General features: G+C 41.9%; 2 protein-coding genes across 8 annotated transcripts in view; one reads left to right on the top strand and one right to left on the bottom strand.

Moving 5' to 3' along the window:
* ccz1 (CCZ1 homolog, vacuolar protein trafficking and biogenesis associated) overlaps positions 1 to 11,515 on the top strand; it is a 59,729-nt gene extending 48,214 nt beyond the window's left edge. For all 3 annotated transcript variants that reach the window (XM_059979004.1, XM_059979005.1, XM_059979006.1), the window contains 3 exons: positions 1,675 to 1,833; positions 1,937 to 2,064; positions 10,135 to 11,515. In XM_059979004.1, coding sequence (XP_059834987.1) covers positions 1,675 to 1,833; positions 1,937 to 2,064; positions 10,135 to 10,190 — 343 coding nt within the window. In that variant the 3' untranslated portion in view covers positions 10,191 to 11,515. The remainder of the gene's footprint in view (positions 1 to 1,674; positions 1,834 to 1,936; positions 2,065 to 10,134) is intronic.
* Positions 11,516 to 11,650: 135 nt separating this feature from the next.
* rsph10b (radial spoke head 10 homolog B) overlaps positions 11,651 to 19,898 on the bottom strand; it is a 68,822-nt gene continuing 60,574 nt past the window's right edge. For 3 of the 5 annotated variants that reach the window (XM_059978996.1, XM_059978997.1, XM_059979000.1), the window contains one exon: positions 17,864 to 18,239. In XM_059978996.1, the coding sequence (XP_059834979.1) occupies positions 18,062 to 18,239 (178 nt within the window). In that variant the 3' untranslated portion in view covers positions 17,864 to 18,061. Of the gene's footprint in view, positions 13,481 to 17,863; positions 18,964 to 19,898 lie in introns of those variants that run through there. The other 2 variants (XM_059978999.1, XM_059978998.1) reach the window with 2 other exon arrangements.

Here is a 19,898-nt window from a genome sequence, read left to right as displayed (position 1 = left end):
TTAGAGGCACTTGGATGATATTTTTAAAATGGAAGACTACATGGGAGGGAAGTGTTAGGTTGATGTAGGAGCATGTCAACAGGTCAGCACAACATTGTGGGCTGAATGGGCTGTGCTGTATGATGAATATGAGAATGAAACAGCATTGCATGGCTTACCTTTGTAATTTTTTTTATTATGAATGAAGTTTAGTTTGGTAAGAAGAAAAAGACTGATTCCACCTGGTTAGTAATGGCCCAGTTTGTGAGACATTATTCATGGTCATCAGAAGCGTACTTAATAGGACTGGTGTCTCGTTACCTGATATGCAGAATCGCCCTCATTGTTAATTAATGTTTTAAGTGTTGTGTGAAATGGATCTCACCTGTTTATTTTTGATGATTACATTGTTGGATTTGCTGAGTCCAGTAGATTGATGCATTAGTCTAAACAATACCAGTTTTGAGGTTTACACTCAAAAACAATGCATTTATGTATGTCACACCTTTCACAATATTCTTAAGTGTTTTACGGCGTTACAGTGCAGCCTGTATTATGCTATAGGAAACACTGTGCATTACGAATTTCCCATGAGCAGATCTGTCATGCGCGACTGAGGGATGTTACTGGGCAGGTCACCCCTCCTCCTCTTGGAGACAAAATGAGAGTATCTGGGCCTTGGAGAAATAAATCATTTGAAAGACGTCCCTTCTATTGTGAAGTACTCCCTCTGTACTGTACAGTCCTGTCCTGTGTCATCCCAGCAGTAATGTCCCGCACCCCCTCTGGAGTGGAACTTGAACCCACAATATTCTGATTGGGAAGTGGGAGTGGCTGATTAGAAATGATGTCTCTGACCTGTGGGCATCATGGAAGATTTGGAAGATCTTCTTATTAAATGTATGCAAATTTAAATTTTTATTGAAATATAAATTTGAAATTTATTGAGATTTTAAAATTATAAATTTTTAAAAATGTATTGGAATTTTAAATTAAAGCTTATAATTACTGGTAGATCAATGGTATTACATGCAGAAAGGTGGAAGTTGTATTGTGGTTTTTCCATGGGAAAGAATTTCTTTAGCCAGAGAACCTGTGGAATTCATTGCCACAGGTGGCTGTGGAGGTCAAGTCATTGAAGCAGAGGTTGATAAGTTCTTGATTAGTAAGGACATCAAAGGTTATGAGGAGAAGGCAAGAGAAAGGTTTGTGGAGAGACACGGAGAGCAACGATGGGAAGGAGAAGAGTGGTGGGGTTTGACAGGGTGAGGGGTTGTGGGCTGGAGGGATGTGAGGTAAAACCAGTACATTGAATTCAAGAAAGAAATGACCATGGGTATCATGTAGGGTGGCATAGTAATGTAGCAGTTAGCATAATGCTTTATTGCACCAATGATGGGAGTTCAATTCCCGCTCCTGCCTCTGAAGGGCTTGTATGTTCTCCCTGTTAACGTGTGGGTTTCCTCTGGGTGCTCTGGTTTCCTCCCACTTTCCAAAGATTTACAGGTTGAGGTGTAGGTTGTCACCGGAAGCACAGTGATACCAGCTGGATGCCCCCAGCATATCCTTGGACTACAGCGAAAACGATGCATTTCACTGTAGGTTTTGATGTACATACGACTAATAAAGCTAAGATTTTTTTTAAAAATCCTTTGCAATTAGAAAACTTTTGATCTTTGATCCTTTTTCTTGTAGGCCTGAGAAAGAGCCTCATTTTAAATACATTTACTTCAATCACATGAACCTGGCCGAGAAGACAACCATCCACATGCGTAAAACAGCCAGCATGTCCCTGACGTCAGTCCATCCCGATCTCATGAAGATTCTGGGCGACATTAACAGTGATTTCTCAAGGTGCTGCCTCGGTTTTTATCTTTGAACACCTTCCAGCGGCCAGGTGATTGGGGTGGAACTTTATCTGTCATTTGTTTGACTTGTGTGTTTTCTTGTCCAACAGAGCTGACGAGGATGAAGAGGTCATCGCCAAGGCAATGACAGATTTTTGGGTCGTCGGGAAGAAATCCGACCAGCGCGAGCTCTATGTCATTTTGGGTCAGAAGAACGCAAACCTAATTGAAGTTCACGGTGAGCAGTGGTTCTTGGAATTGCATCTCAATGTCAAATTCATCTAGTTTATTGTCCTGTACACAAGTCCATATATGTATAGGTGCAATAATAAACTTGCAGCTGCTTGACAGGCACATAGCGTCAGATATGGCACCGTAGGGTTAGCACATTGCTATTACAGCTTGGGGCATCGGAGTTTGGAGTTCAATTCTTGCACAATCAGTAAGAGGTTTTATATGTCCGCCCCGTAACAATGTGGGTTTCCTCTAAGTGCTCCAGTTTCCTCCTACAGTACAGTTAGTAGGTTAATTGGTCATTGTAAATTGTCCCATGATTAGGCCAGGGTTAAATCAAGTTTAATTACCATTCATACCATACATGGATAAAGCCAAGTGAGACAGTGTTTCCCTGGAGCCAAGGTGCAAAAACATACTCGCACATTCAAATAACAAGAAAGAAAAAAAAAGAACATAGTCATGGAAGAAAACACATTTTTAATTCAAGACCCTGAGCAACAAGTCCCACAAATTGATGGTTCCAGGCAGTCTGGCCTGTAATTCCACTGATCCAATACTGGAGGGCAGAACTAACAGGAGAGGCCAACCCCAAATGAGCTCGGGTGCCACGCTACAACACAAGCCCTTGGCTTGAGGCCTAGTCCTTGTTAGAACTGAGGCGATACATGACACTGCTGCCTAGCCATCTGTCTCCACAATGAACGAGGGAAGCGGGCCTGCAGCAATCAGTGACCAACAGGGTGTTGTGATTGCAAAAGGAAACATCCAAGAAAGCCGTTCATGGTTTCACTACACACCACGTTCATGCCAACTTGAAGATACCAACTCCAGGGTGCCTCCGAGTATACTTGGTGTATAAATTTGTGTATCTCTAAATAAAATAAGTAACATGCACAAGAAAAATAAAGATATGCATAATTGACAGGAAATAACACAATTAGAGCAAAAAAGTCTAGTGCACAGTGGTCATGGTGTTGCTAAACCGCAATTATTATAGTTGGTTCAAGAGCCAAATGGCTGAAGGGGAATTACCTGTTCTTGAACCTGGTGTAATGGGACTTCAGGCTCTGAACCTCCAGCCCGATGGTAGCTGTGAGAAGGTGGCTTGGCCTGAATGGTGGTGATCTCTGATGGAAATTACTTTCTTTCAGTGCCTCCTGCAGATACTAATGATGGTGGGGAGGTATGTGTCCATGATGTGGACTCTGTCCAATACTACTCTCTGCAGCTTTCATGCCTTGTGATCTTCACCAGCTGCTCATACGACCACCCACCACCTACTCCCATGGTTTCACGTGACCCTGATCAGGGGGCTAAGCAGGTGCTTCATCTTGCCCAAGGGTGACCTGCGGGCTAGCAGAGTGTCCTAAATAAATGAAGGGAATCCCGACTATCTTCTCGATTAGTTTTTGTTCTTTAAGAGCTGTCCCAAATAAACAGCTGCCCCGATTAACTGGAATTGCTGTATAAAAATAAATATTGTGAACACAAATCGTAGATGCCTTGAAAGTGAGTCTGTAGGGAGTGAAGTTATCCACATTGATTCAGGTGCAGGGTAATAACTGTTCCTGCATGTCTGGTAAAGGATACACTGATAAGTACCGATAAAGATCACAGGTTTCAGATCTTGCGTTTTACTTTCCAGGTTTCCAGTTACATCTCCATTTGGATGTAAATTCTGCTCCAGCAATGTTTGTAGATAAGCAGCTTCATATAGGACACCGTCATGAGGAGATTATCAATTTTTAAAATAACAGAAAGGCTTTTAAATGCTGAGAGATTGCAGGGTGTTGGTGCATTTATTTATTTAGAAATACAGAGCGGAGCAGGAGCTCTGACACAACGAGCGTTCCACCTGTTGTTCCATGGCTGTCTGCAGGAAGATGAATCTCGGGGTTGTAAGCTGCATACGTACTTTGATGATAAATGTTCTTTGAATCTTATTTAGAGGTACAGAGCAGAACAGGCCCTTCTGGTCCAATGAATCAGCAACCTGTCTATTTAACCCTCGACTAATCACAGATCAACTTGTAATGCCCAGTTAACCTACTAAATGGTACGTCTTTGGACTGTGGGAGGAAGCCTATGCATTCACAGGGAGGACATACAAACGACATTGGAATCGAACCCCAAACTGTGGTAATGGCTGCACTACTGTGTGTGATGTCCTTCTGTATGTATACAGAATATCGAAGTGCATTGTGGCCCTCCATTGGTTGGGATGATGTGTCCCAGCAGTCTGCGCAAGCCAGGACGGTATGATGGGGAGAGCAAGCTGTTGCCTGTGCAGCAGGCTCCCCGCTCTGCATAGCTGTTGAATCTAAAGGAATGTCAAAGACTGATACAGTTTGGCACCAGCAGTGTTGCAGGAGTTGCCAGTCAGCACTGAATTCGAGGGGCTTGAGCTCCAGATTTTTCCTCTGACTGAACTCCTGAAGCCTTCACCGTGATTGGGTATTGCTACAAAGCACCGGAGGTTTGAGATCAGAGATTTCCTTCTAGATGAGCTGCCAACCAACAAAATGTTGTTCTGTGGTGTATAGAACAACGCAGCACAGGAACAGGCCAAATGACTCTCAGTGTTGTACTGAATTAATTAACCTAGTAAATAAATACCTAACTAATTAAACTAGTGATACCTAATCCATTCTGCCTACACCGTGTCTGTATCCTTCCATTATCTCCACATTCAAGTGTCTGTTTAAGAGCCTCTGAAATGCCTGTATTATATTCGCCCTTAACAGTGCATTTCAGGGATGCACCACTGTGTTTTTAAACTTGCCCCACATATTTCCTTTGAACTTGACTCCTCTCTCTCACTGTAAATGTGGACACAGTAGCGTAGTGGTTAGTGCGACACTACTACAGCTCGGGGTGTTCCAGAGTTCAGGGGGTCAGTTCCAGCACTGTTCTGTGCAGAGTCTGTATGTATTCAAGATTCAAAAACCTTATTGTCATTCTAACCGTACATCAGCTCTGCAGGGCAGAGTGAGACAGCGTTTCCCAGGAGCAGTACAATCATGACAAACGCAACACTAAATAATAAACATAACTATAAATAGTAAAACACAACAGCCACGTGTCAGTTTAAAGTATCCAAAGCAGAGTCAGGTAGTTCAGGTATTTAGCAGCTGACTGCCTGTGGGAGGAAGCTGTTTAGTAGCCTTGTGGTTTTAGTTTTGATGCTCCTGTAACGTTTGCCTGATGGCAGAACAGACAGTTCATGGAGAGGGTGTGAGGGGTCTTTAATGATGTACCGTCTTCTGGAGGCATCGACCCTGTAGAATGTGAGAGTTTTCCCTGGGATGGCTCCGGTTTCCTCCCACGGTCCAAAGACGCACTGGGTAGGTTAATTGGTCATTGTAAATTGTCCAGTGATTAGGTTATGGTTGATCAGGTTTGTCAGGGGTTGCTGGGTGGCGTGGCTCAAGGGCCAACTCCATGCTGTATTGCTATGTAAAATAAAGAAATACAAACCCTCTAGTATAAAAAATCTCCTTAAGATCTGTCCAGTGTAATATCTCCTGTGCTTTGGGGGGTCTGAAACACCTTTGTGATGAGCTATGGCATTTGTATCGGGAGGTTGTACAAGTTTTTTTTTATCAAGGGCCTAGGGTATAAATGACTTGAAAATTAGCTTCTTGAAGCTGCAGGTTGATACAGTGATGGGACAAATACAATGTTAGCACTAGAATTTAAAAACAATGATGTAATGCTGAGGCTTTATTAGACATTGGTCAGACAACATTTGGAGCTTTGGGCCCCTTGTCTAATAAAGAACATGCTGAAGTTAAGAAGTCCAGAGAATGTTCACAAAAATTAAATTGAATTGAAATGAACTGACTTTATTTCTAGCATCCTTCACATGAGGAGTAAAAATCTTTACATTACCTCGCCATCTAAATGTGCCATGTGCAATTATAGTAACTTGTAATAAGTAGAACAGTCAATGTAATGTAGAGTACACTCAAATCAGCATGAGTTCATCAGTCTGATGGCCTGGTGGAAGAAGCTGTCCTGGAGCCTGTTGGTCCTGGCTTTTATGCTGCGGTACTGTTTCCAGGATGGTAGCAGCTGGAACAGTTCGTAATTGGTATGGTTTGGATCCCCAATGATCCTTCAGGCCCTTTTTACACACCTGTCCTTGTAAATGTCCCGAAATGTAGTTCACACCTACAGATGCGTTGGGCTGTCCGCACCACTCTCTACAGAGTCCTGCGATTAAGGGAGGTACAGTTCCCGTACCAGGCAGTGATGCAGCCAGTCAGGATGCTCTCAATTGTGCCCCTGTAGAAAGTTTTAGGTTTTGGGGGCCCATACCAAACTTCCTCGAGCATCTGAGGTGAAAGAGCCTTTTCACCACACAGCTGGTGTGTACAGACCATGAGGTCCTCGCTGATGTGGATGCTGAGGAACTTGAAGCTGCTTACCCTCTCAACCCCAAATCCATTGATGTCAATAGGGGTTAACTCATCTCCATTCCTCCTGTAATTCACAACCAGTTCCTTTGTTCTTGCGACATTGTGGGAAAAGTTGTTTTCTTGATACCACTGTGTCAGAGAGGTGACTTCTTCCCTGTAGGCCACCTTGGTATTGTTTGAGATGAGGCCAATCAATGTGGTGTCGTCGTCAAATTTAATTAACAGATTGGAGCTGTGGGATCCTGAAAATGATCTGATAAATGAAAAAGTTAACTTACAGTACTGTTCCGCACAGTACCACATGGAGTATTTGATGGCTCTGGGCCTGTACTCACTGGAGTTTAGAAACACGAGGAGGGATCTCATTGAAACCTACCAGATACTGAAAGGATTGAATAGAGTGGATGTGGAGGATGTTTCCTATAGTGGGGGAAGTCTGGGACCAGAGGGCACTGCCTAGAATAGAATGGATGGCCCTTTAGAATAGAGATGTGGAGGGACATGCGCAGAAGTGACTGGTTGCACTTGAATCCGAGGGAGACCTGTATTCTTATCGGCAGGTTTACTAGAGCTGAGGATGAGCCAGCAGGTTTACAAGTAGATGATGGGTGTAACATGAATGTATGGAAGGACGAGCCAATGATTGGGTATAAATGCAGACAGAGCAAAGAGTTAAATTGTACCACAGAGGCAAAATTCAAAAGGGCAAAGAATGCAGGACTGAAGGTGCTGGATTAAAATGCGTGTAGCATTCAGAATAAGATGGACTAATTTGTGGCACAATTAGAGATTGGTCAGTATTACATTGTGGGCATCACTGAGTCGTGGCTGAAAGAAGGCCATAGTGGGGAGCTAAACATCAAAAGATATACTTTGTATCAAAAGGACAGGCAGGAAAGCATAGGTGGGGTAAGAGATGGAATTACATCTTTAGAAAGAGATGACATAGGGTCAGAGAATGTTGAATCTTTGTGGGTGGAGTTAAGAAACTGCAAGGGTTAAAAAGTCAGTACAGGAATCATTTATGGGTCTCCAAATAGTAGCAAGATGTGGGGTTGAGCTGGCAAAGGCATGTAATAGGGTAACGACACAGTTGTAATGGAGAAAATCAGGTTGATGTCAGATCGCAAGAGAGGGAATCTGTTGAATGCCTATGAGATGGCTTGTTAGAGCAGCTTGTGCTTGAGCCTACTCGGGGAAAGGCGAACTTAGACTGGGAGTTGTGTAATAACTCGGATCTTATTGGGGAGCTTAATGTAGAGGAACCCTTAGGAAGCAGTGGTCATAATATGATTGAATTCATACTGCAACTTGAGAGGGAAAACATAGAACATAGAAGCAGATGTATCTGTATTGCAGTGGAATAAAGGGAATTATAGAGGCATGAGAGAGGAGCTTCCCAGGTAGATTACTGCCTTGATGACAGCAGAGCAAAGTTTCTGGGAATAGTTCACATGGTGCAGGGTAGATAGGTCCCACAGAAGAAGTTGTTCTTAGACAGCAGGGGTAAGCAACCGTAGCTGACAAGGGAAGTTAAAGATTGCATAAATGCCAAGGGAAGCACATATAAGGTAGCTAAACTGAGAGGTTGGATGATTGGGAAGTTTTTTAAGATCCAACAAAAGGCAACTGAAAAAGCTATATGAGGGGAAAAACTGAAATATGAGGCCAAACTAGCCAGTTATATAAAGCAGGATACTGAAAGGTTTTTCATTTATGTGAGTAGTAAAAGGGAGGTGAGAGTTGATATTGGACCACTGGAAAATGATGCTGGTGAGGTAGTAATGGGGAACAAAGAAGTGACAGGTGAACCTTGTATCAGTCTTCCCTGTTTAAGACATTAGCAGTGTGCCAGAGCTCCATGAGTGTCATTGCTTTTATGAAGAAAAACTGCTCGGCACACTCAAAGGTATTAAGGTGGATAAGTCACCTGGACCAGATGGATTACATCCCAGAGTCCTGACCCTGACAGAGGTTGCTGAAGAGATAACGGATGCATTGGTCATGATCTTTCAAGAATCACTTGATTCTGGCATGGTTCCGGAGGACTGGATTGCAAAAGTCACTTCACTCTTTTAAGAAGGGAGGAAGACAAAAGAAAGGAAATTATAGGCTAGTTAGCATGACCTCCGTGGGTGGGAAAGTGTTGGAGTCTATTATTAAAGATGAAGTTTCAGGGTACTTGGAGACAAATGGTAAAATAAGTCAAGTCAGCATGGTTTCTGTAAAGGGAAAGCTTGCCTGACAAATCTGTTCTTCGAGGAAGTAACGGACAGGGCGGACAAAGTAGAGGCAGTGAGTTTCATTTACCTGGATTTTCAGAAAGTATTTGATAAGGTGCTATACATGAGGCTGCTTAACAGGATAAAATCCCATGGAAAGATACTGACATGGATAGTGGAATGGCCGACAGGTAGGAGGCAGCGAGTGGGAATAAAAAAAGGCCTTTTCTAGTTGGTTGCTGGTGACTAGTGGGGGCAAGTACTGGGACTGCATTTTTCACATTGTTTGACATTGATTTGGACAATGGAATTGATGGCTTTGTGGCAAAGTGTGGATGATAATGAAGATAGGTGAAGGGGTAGGTAGTGCTGAGGAATCAATGAGATTGCAGCAGGGCTTGGACAAATTGGAAGAATGGGCAAAAAAGTGGCAGATGGAATACAATATTGGGAAGTGTATGAAGTGCAGTTTGGTAAAAGGAACAATAGTGTGGACTATTATCTAAATGGGGAGAAGGTTCAAACATCAGAGGTGCAGAGGGACTTCAGAGTCCAGGTGCTAGACTCCCAGAAGGTTGATTTACAGGTTGAGTCTGTGATAAATAAGGCAAATGCAATGTTGGCATTCATTTCAAGAGGAATAGAATATAGAAACCAGGAGATAATGCTAAGCCTTTATAATTCAGCACTTGTATCAACAGCTTTGGACCCCATATCTCAGAAAGGATGTGTTGTCATTAGAGAGCATCCAGAGGAGGCTCACAAGGATGATTCTGGGAATAAAGGGGTTAACATAGGAGCATTTGGCAGCTTTGGGCCTGTACTCACTAGAATTTAGACAGATGCAGGGGGATCTCATTGAAACCTATCAAATGTTGATAGGGTGGATGTAGAGAGGGTGTGTCTATGGTGGAGTTATCGAGAACTAAAGAGCACAGCTTCAAAATTGAGGGGCGACCTTTTAGAACTTTTTTCAGCCAGAGAGTAGTGAATCTGTAAAATGCTCTGCCACAGACTGCGGTGGAGGCCAAGTCTGTGGGTATGTTTAAAGCAGAGGTTATTGTTTCCTGATTGGTCAGGGCATCAAAGGGTATGGTGAGAAGGCAGCTGTATGCAGTTGAGTGGGATCTGGGATCAACTCCAGTGCCATCAGTTAGAGGTTTATGTGTTCTCCCCATGACCGCATGGGTTCCCTCCACATGCTCCAGTTTCCTACCACAGTCCAAACACGTACCAGTTAGTGGGTTAATTGGTCATTGTAAATTGCTCTGTGATTAGGCTGGGGTTAAGTTGGTGGGTTGCTGGGCAGCCCAGCTCATTGGGCTAGAAGGGCCTGTTCTGCACTGTATCTAAATTAAAGTATTCCATCTGCAACGGCTGATTAAGTCAATGTCCTTGACGTTTACCTTTTTTTTTGTCTCTATCCAGAGGAAGTCAAGAAACTCTGTGCAACTCAGTTTAACAACATTTTCTTCTTGGATTAGCCTCTGATTAGTTTCACCACCCATTGTGGCTTTGGCAATGGGATGGGCTTGTGAGAAGGTATCACAGGTGCAGGAAGAAACCACATGATGCCACGGTGGCAAAGAAACCTCATTCCACGTCTGACAGTGACATCCTTGTTAACTGTGCTTCTTCATGGAAAGGAAACAGCCTACCTTCACCTCGCAGACAGCAGTTGCTGTCATTGGAAATTTCCCTAAAATGTAAAATAATTAGATTTTAAATATTTATGGTAATTGTGTTTAAAAGAATGACAACTTTATCATTCCATTCTGTAATATATGGCAAGCTTGTATTGTAAAAAATAAATTAATAATAACATTTGAGTGAGATTTTAACTTTCCCATGTGTCTGTGCATTTTTGCTTTATTTATGTTAACCCTTGTTTAGGAGGGTTGATTATTGGGTATTTTATATCTGAAAAGAAATAATGTATTCTCTAATGAAAGCTGTGTGATCTTCCTGTGTAATGTGGGGCCCCTTTTTATATAGAAAAATAGTGGATTTATGCTGGAAGTGACCTCTATGAGGAAGAAATCTCAGTCAGTACCGTGCAGGTAAATGTGGGTAAAGGTCACACTGCAGCAGATCCATGTGTAGAGTGCAGTTTTGACTTTGAACAGACTACTACATGTACTGTAATATTGAACAGAGGAGCAGACTCGATGGGCTGAATGGCCTAATTCTGCTGATGTGCTGCATCAATTGAAAATCTGTTTATTTTTAAGAAATTTTGGTTTGGTTTTGGTGTAATGAAACTGAATGTCATTATACCCTATATTTGTATATTTAATAAATGTTATCAAAACAAGGCCCAGGCAGTATCTGCTTCATGTAAACATTTGTACATTAGTTAGTACAAAGAGCTTTCTTTTCATAATTCCAGTGTTTTTTTTTGTTGTTCAGCAGTTCCCTAGTGCTAACTTGGTTTTGGAGGTGTTCAATGACCATCTACCATTTCCATTCCCCCATCCTTCCTCGGCCTTTCCCAGCCCAGAACTAGATACAGAAAGACATGATTTCCCAGTCTTAATAGCATTGCAGGTTTTTCAAAGCACTCAAATGTTGTCTTTAGATGTGTGATCTTGTATGTGCCATTAACTTAAAGTTAGCAAAATTTTTGTACCTCAAACTTAGTTTTCATATCAGAAAACTGCAAATATCCCAGATAGGTTGTTTTAGCATTTGAAAATTCTGTCTCCTTATTTTCTTCCCTTTCTCAAAGTGAAACGGGTTTGAGAGACATGGTGCTGATTTCTCCATGTAATGACGCTTTTTAAAAAAAAATAAAATCTCTCTGCACTAACTTGTGGATTTGTTGTCTTTCTACAATGAACCCTAATGTTATGTCAAATTAAACTGTTAGGGGAACATTTAAGATTTCTTAATGCCAGTTATCTTAAATATATGCCATTGAAGTGAACAAGTTGAATTTGATTTCATTGATGACGAGATTTTGTATCCTGAACTTGTTGCTATAGTTGCTCATTGCAGTTTACAAGATGTCCTCTGATAAATGGTATTTGCTAAACTTGGAGGTAGACAAATTAACTGGTTTTAAAAATAGATTTGTTTTTGTCGCGTGTGCATCGAAATATACAATGAAATATATATTTTGTATCAACAACCCCTACGCATTTCAAGAATGTGCTGGGGGAGCCTGCAAATGTCACCACATTTCCAGTACCAACCCTAACCGTACATCTTTGGACTGCGGGAGGAAACCCACACAATGACAGGGAAAGCTACAAACTCCTTACAGACAGTGGCAGGAATTGAATCCTGATCTCACAGCTGACGCTGAAAACTTATGGTAACCACTGAACTACCATGCCGCCCTCTCCCAGAATGGGTAACTGACTACTCTGTCTGAGCATGGTATCTGCATTGCTTTCCCCCCACCCCACTGAGAAATGGAGAATACACAGATGAAAAATTGGGATAAAGTGAAGCTGTATAAACTTGTGACTTCTGTAAGTAGGCACAGGGATTGATGGTGGAGGAACTCAGTGATCAGGCTGCATCTACAGAGGGAACTGGATTGATCTTTTGCAGCTGAAGCCTATCCAGCCATTTTCAGTACCAACAGATGATGCACCACATTTTTTTAAGAGATGCCTCATGGTTACAGGCCCTTCTGGCCCAATGAATCCTTGATGCCATCACTCACATGCCTTACAAATGTGTACACATTTGGAATGTGGGAGGAAACTAGAGCACCCAGAAGAAACTTACGTGGTCATTGGGAGAACGTACAAACTCTTCACAGACAGCAGCGTGACTTGAACTTTAATCTTACAGCCAGCACAGTAAACCATTACGGCTACCCTGCTGCCCCATGTGAACTGGATTTTTTTACTAGAAGATCAAAGACTGGTTTTACACAGTTTGACTGAGATATCTTAGGATTTTGAGAAGAAATAATACAGCAAATAGCAAGAGATTTCTGCTGGAAATCTAGAACAAAAGGGCAATACAGGAGCCGGGAACTCGCTTTTCCAAGCAAGAGGCCATGGAAATGTGAAACACTCACCCATAAAAAGCGGTCAGAGCTCCCTTAGTGAATTATTTAACATCCGATCTCAGTTCACATTTGGAAGTAGTAATAGTTTAATAGGCAATAAACTATAACACAACTATAACTGAGTTCTTGTGAATAACTAATGAAGCTACAATTGATTGATAATCTCTTAAGACCATAAAACATAGGAGCAGAATTAGGCCATTCAGCCCATCAAGTCTCCTCCACCATGGCTGACTTATGCCTTTCGCCTTTCAACCCCATTCTCCTGCCTTCCTTCTGACACCTTGATTAACAAAGAACCTATCAACCTCTGCCTTAAATATACCTAATGGCTTGACATCCACAGCCACCTGTGGCAAGGAATTCCACAGATTCACCACCCTCTAGCTAAAGACATTTTTCCTCATCTCTGTTCCAAACTGATGTTCCTCAATTCTGAAGCTGTGCCCTCTCATCCTAGACTCCCCCCACGATAGGAAAGGTGCACTCTATCTAAGCCTTTCAATATTCAATAGGTTTCAATGAGATCACCTCTCAAGCTGGCAAATGAGATTAAAATGGGAGCAAGAGGTACCGTCATTCAGACATGGTGTTCTGACAATACCCTCTTGGGTTCATGATTTTGAAGAATAATAAGCTAGTACTCATCAGCATGTTTCCGGATCTGTAATCCCCCAATCAGCATCCGTGAGTAGATTGGTCAGTCATTCATGAGTACTTGTGTGTAAGTTGACAGCCAAGTTTCTCCTTCATAAAAAGACATTAAAAAACATTTAATTGTTTGTAAGATTTCAGGACATGCTGCAGACAGAATCACAGAAATAAGTACTATGCTAAGAAACGATAGGGGTGGAGTAGGGCTGCTGGCATGAGTTTTGTTTCTCCCTAGGTTGGGTGAGCTATCTTTTGTCATAAATGATAAGATTAAATTTTCAATGGGACATTGACAGGATGCAGAGCTGGGCTGAGAAGTGGCAGATGGAGTTTAATCCGGGAAAGTATGAAGTGATTCACTTTGGAAGGTCGAATTTGAAGTTAGAACACAGGATAATGGCAGGATTCTCAGCAGTGTAGAGAAACAGGAATCTTGGAGTCCACATTCATAGATACCTCAAAGTTGCTGCGCAAGTTGATAGGGTGCTTAAGAAGGCGTATGGCGCATTTGGCCTTCATTAGGGGATTGAGTTCAAGAGCCGCAAGGTAATGTTGCAGCTCTATAAAACTTTGATTAGACCACATTTGGAGTATTGTGTTCAGTTCTAGTCACCTCATTACAGGAAGACAGTGCAGAGATTTACCAGGGTTCTGCCTGAATTAGAGAGCATGTCTTATGAGGGAAGGTTGAGTAAGCTAGGGCTTTCCTCTTTGGAGTGAATGAAGATGACGTGACTTGATAGTGGTGTATAAAATAATAAGAGGCATAGATAGATTCAATAGTCTTCAACAGGAGCTGATGATGAACCCTGATGAAGGGTCTCAGCCCAAAATGTCAACTCCTTATTCATTTCCATTGATGCTGCCTGACCTACCAAGTTCCTCCAGCATTTTGTATGTGGATTTCCAGCATCTGCAAAGTATCTTGCGTGTAGATTGGACAGCCAGCATCTTATTCCCAGGGCAGCAATGGCTAATATGGAAGACCATAATTGTAAGGTGACTGGAGGGAAGTATCGAGGGGATGTCAAAAATAGGTGGGTGTTTGAAATGTGCTGCCAGGGGTGGTAGTAAAGGCTGATACATTGTGGATGTTTAAGATGCTCTGAAATAATTATGAATGGAAGAAAAGTGGAGGACTATTTGGGATGAAAGCATTATAATCATATAACAATTACAGTATGGAAACAGGCCATCTCGGCCCTTCTAGTCTGTGCTGAACGCTTACTCTCACCTAGTCCCACCTACCTGCACTCAGCCCATAACCCTCCATTCCTTTCCAGTCCATATACCTATCCAATTTTTTTTTAAATGACAAAATCAAACGTGCCTCTACCACTTCTACTGGAAGCTCGTTCCACACAGCTACCACTCTCTGAGTAAAGAAGTTTCCCCTCGTGTTACCCCTAAACTTTTGCCCCTTAACTCTCAACTCATGTCCTCTAGTTTGAATCTCCCCTACGCTCAATGGAAAAAGCCTATCCACGTCAACTCTAACTATCCCCCTCATAATTTTAAATACCTCTATCAAGTCCCCCCTCAACCTTCTACACTCCAAAGAATAAAGACCTAACTTGTTCAACCTTTCTCCGTAACTTAGGTGCTGAAATCCAGGTAACATTCTAGTAAATCTTCTTTGTACTCTCTCTATTTTGTTGACATCTTTCTTATAATTCGGTGACCAGAACTGTACACAATACTCCAAATTTCGCCTCACCAATGCCTTGTACAATTTTAACATTACATCCCAACTCCTATGCTCAATGCTCTGATTTATAAAGGCCAGCATACCAAAAGCTTTCTCCACCACCCTATCCACGAGATTCCACCTTCAGGGAACTATGCACCATTATTCCTAGATCACTCTGTTCTACTGCATTCTTCAACACCCTACCATTTACCATGTATGTCCTATTTTGATTATTCCTACCAAAATGTAGCACTGCAGCACCTCACACTTATCAGCATTAAACTCCATCTGCCATCGTTCAGCCCACTCTTCTAACTGGCCTAAGTCTCTCTGCAAGCTTTGAAAACCTACTTCATTATCCACAACGCCACCTATCTTAGTATCATCTGCATACTTACTAATCCAATTTACCACCCCATCATCCAGATCATTAATGTATATGACAAACAATATTGGACCCAGTACAAATCCCTGAGGCACACCACTAGTCACCGGCCTCCAACCTGACAAACAGTTATCCACCACTACTCTCTGGCATCTCCCATCGAGCCACTGTTGAATCCATTTTACTACTTCAATATTAATACCTAACGATTAAACCTTCCTAACTAACCTTCCGTGTGGAACCTAGTCAAAGGCCTTACTAAAATCCATATAGACAACATCCACTGCTTTACCCTCATCAACTTTTCTACTAACCTCTTCAAAAAACTCAATAAGATTTGTCAAACATGACCTTCTATGCACAAATCCATGTTGACTGTTCCTAATCAGATCCTGTCTATCCAGATAATTATATATACCATCTCTAAGAATACTTTCCATTAATTTACCCACCACTGACGTCAAACTTACAGGCCAATAATTGCTAGGTTTACTCTTAGAACCCTTTTTAAACAATGGAACCACATGAGCAATATGCCAATCCTCCGGCACCATCCCCGTCTCTAATGACGGGGATGATTAGATTGATCTTGGAGTAGATTAAAGGTCAACACAACACCATGAGCCAAAGGGCCTGTACCATGATGTTTAAACTAGAACTTAGGGGTAAGTAAACTCACCTGGAGGGGAATCTCAAAAGTGATGTTCCCATTTAGGCCATTCAAGTGGTGAGTATGTCCTCTAGTGTTCATCTTCTGTATTACAGATTATCTGGGCAGTTCCAATAATCATACAACAGTTACAGCACTGGAAGTCTTTTGGCCCATTGTGTCCATGTCAGTTGTCATCCAGGGCAACTCATCAGTTTCATTCTTCAGACGCTTCTCTGCAGCCTTATAAATGGTTTCCTGACCATTTATCAATTGCTCTCTGAGAGTACGTTGAAACCTGTCTCCACCGCATCACCAGGCAGTGTGTTTCACGTTCCATCCTCATGTTGCTCCTCACGCGGCTCTTCCTGTTTATACCTACAGCCTCCAGTCTTACACTACTAAAAGGAACAGACTCCCATCATACACCCTATTGAGGCTCCATTCACTCCTCAGCCTTCTCGGCAGCTCTACTTCATGAGGAGTTTCAGAATAAGGCTCAACATCACCAGCATATGTCATGAACTTTATTGTTATGCAGTTTATTTATTGTTATTGTTAACTATAAATTGAAGTAGGTATATATTTAAAAAGTTAGATAAAATAATTAGTGTAAAAAGAGAACAAATGGTAGTAAGGTAGAGTTCATGGGTTCAATGTCCATTCTAAAAACTGATGGCAGAGGGGAAGAAGTTTTGCCTGAATCGTGTGTCTTCAGGTTCCTGTACCCCCTCACTGACAGTAGCAATGAGAAGAGGGCATGTCCTGGGTGATGGGGGTCCTTAATGACAGATGCTGCCTTCTTGAGGCAATTTCATCATCATTAAGAACCTCCATCATCTGAGGAAGTCACCAAAGACTCTTGTAAAGTTCTACAAATGTACAGTGGGAGAATATTCTGACTGGTTGAATCACAGCCTGTTACGGAGGCACCAGTACACAGGATTGCAAGGGGCTGCAGAGAGTTGAAGAGTTAGCTAGCTCCATCATAGGCACAACCCATCCCACCTTTGAGGGTATCTTCAAGATGTGGTGTCACAAAAAAGTGGCATCACTAGGCACCCACACCATCTGGGACTTACTCTCTTCTCATTACTACAATCAGGGAGGAGGTAAAGAAGTATGAAAACCCACACTCAATATTTTAGGAACAGTATCTTCCTCTCTGCCATCAGATTTCTGAACAGTCCATGAAGCCGTGAACACTACCTTGTTATCCCACTTTTTTATACTATTTGTAAACTATTTGTACTTTTGTAAATTATAGTAATTTTATGTACTGCTGTCCCAAAACAACTTTATTCAATAGAGTGTAGGAGAATGAATGATGATTTGATACCAAATTATGAGTATAGATAATGCCAGCAGGCTTTTCCCACCGAGATTGGCTAACACTGCAACTGAAGGTCAGTGGTTAATGGTGAAATGTAAAATGGTTTCAGCACTTAGAAGTTTGGATAAGTACATGGATGGGAGGGATATGGAGGGCTATGCTCCAGGTTCGGGTCGATGGGAGCAGGCAGAATAACAGTTTTGGTACAGACTAGATAAGCTGAAGGATCTGTTTCTGTACTATAACAGATTCATTTGAAGGAGCATCTTGAAGGAGGAATGTAAAAGTGGAGAGATGTAGATTGTGATTCCAAGACCCTGTAGTTTGGGCAGTCAACGTCATGGGCACCAGCAGTGACCAGAAATGGAGGATAGAGAATTTTCAGTGCGGAAGTTATTAGATAAGATACCAAAAACAGAGAAATTTTAGAAGATTTATTAAATAGAACATATATTCCACCAAGATACCTTATGCATCAGCCTTTATATAGCAAGACTGCTAACTCTTTTCCTAAAATACAATTTTACATTTCCAAGGAAGTGTAAAAGTTAGTGGCTTAATAACAGGAGTGTTATGGTTTATTAAAATCATTTCTAGTTTATAGGTAAGGAACTGTCTCACATGGCTCTTTTCTTCTTTTTGACTGCATTGCTTTTCTTGGTAGGTGCTGCAGAAAAAATGTCCTTGTGTGTTGGAGCAGAAATTTTATCTTCTTCGTCACTTAGTGAGACAGTATTCTCAACATTCAATGGTAATTCATTCCCTGAGCTGCATTTTACAGCTGTCCCTTTCGACCTGCAATCACATCAGAACAAGCTACATGGTTGTAGTGACATGACGGAAGGTTAGGCAGCGGTAAAGTAAGTGCGGGTTACTGTCAAATTCCAAATTCCAACAACTCACTACAATTCTACAAAGATGTTCCTCAAAGCTCAAAGTAAACTTATTATCAAAGTACATATATGTCACCATATACGACCCTGAGGTTCATTTTCTTACTGGCATACTGTAATCAATAAGGAATTGAATTCAAGTTGTTTGTACTGTAAATTGTTGTGCCTACCACTATGCTACTGTGCTGCCCCTTTGGTTCAAGAGCCTGATGGTTGAGGGGTAGTAACTATACCTGAAGCTAGTGGTTTGAGTCCTGAAGCTCCTATACATTCATCTCTACAGCAGCAGCGAGAAGAAAGAATGTCCTGGGTGATGGGGTCCCTGATGGTGGATGGTGATTTCCTGTGCTAACACTCCGTGTAGATGTTCTCAGAGGTGGCGAGGGCTCTACCCATGATGGAATGGGTCATATCCACTACTTTTTGTTGGATTTTCTCTTCAAGGTCATTAGTGTTTCCGTACCAGGCTGTGATGCCGCCAATTGATATACCTTCTACCACACAACTATAGAAGTTCGTCAAAGTTTTAAATGTCATGCTAAATCTTCACAAACTCCTAAGGAAGTAGAGGCGCTGCCGTGTTTTCTTCATAATTACACTCACGTGTTGGGTACAGGACAGGTTCTCTGAAACGATAACACAAGGAATTTAAAGTTACTGACCCTCACCACATGAAAGGATAGACCTCTGGGTTCCTCCTCCTGGAGTCAATAATCAGCTCCTTGGGTTACTGACATTGAGTAAGAGGTTGCTATTGTGGCACCACTCAGCCAGATTTTATTTTAATAAATGGGTAAATAGATACAGTCATTTAGGAAAGAAAGAAAAGACCCCTTTACTCACAATGTTCGGAATTTTCTTCCTTAGCACAACAAGCTTCAAGGTAATTCTATACAGCAAACATGAGTGAGAAGTGGTTAAGCAATCCCCTTAGAGAAAATACATTAATGGCACATGTTGATGAGAGATCGATCAGCTGGTTGAGTGGTGTCACAACAATATCTTACTCAACATCAGTAAGACCAAAGAATTATTGAGTACTTCAGGAAAGGGAAGTTGAGAGGACACACACCAGCCCTAACTAAGGGATCTGCAGTGGAAAGGGTGAGCAGCTTCAAGTTCCTTGGTGTCAACATCTCTGAAGATCTATCCTGGATCGTTCGGTAGGTTAACTGGTCATTGCAAATTGTCCTGGAGGTTGCTGGGCAGCACGTCTTGAAGGGCTGGAAGGGCCTATTCTGTGCTGTATCTCAAACAATAAATGAAGTACTGCTAGGTTGAGGAAGGCAGGGGTTGGGGAAAGGCGCAGTACCTGTTAATGGCAAATCGACGAGGGTCTGAAACAGAGGGACAGATTGGTTTCAGAGAAAAAGTGGGTCCAGATTTTTGATTTGTAGTATCACCCTATCGACTAGATTTTGATATTACTAGTAAGAAATGGAATAGCAATGAACCAAATGGACTTCTCATGTGTGGTAAATTTCTGAAGTTATAAACACACTATCTAAGTGTAGTAGTTAAAATTCTTTCATAGAGTAGCGAGGAAAGAAGCCTCTAATGG

Source organism: Hypanus sabinus, chromosome 9, assembly GCF_030144855.1.
Source record: "Hypanus sabinus isolate sHypSab1 chromosome 9, sHypSab1.hap1, whole genome shotgun sequence".
NCBI classification, from domain to species: Eukaryota; Metazoa; Chordata; class Chondrichthyes; order Myliobatiformes; family Dasyatidae; genus Hypanus; species Hypanus sabinus.
Note: the sequence above shows the minus strand (reverse complement) of the source record. Positions and strands in the feature narration are given on the sequence as shown.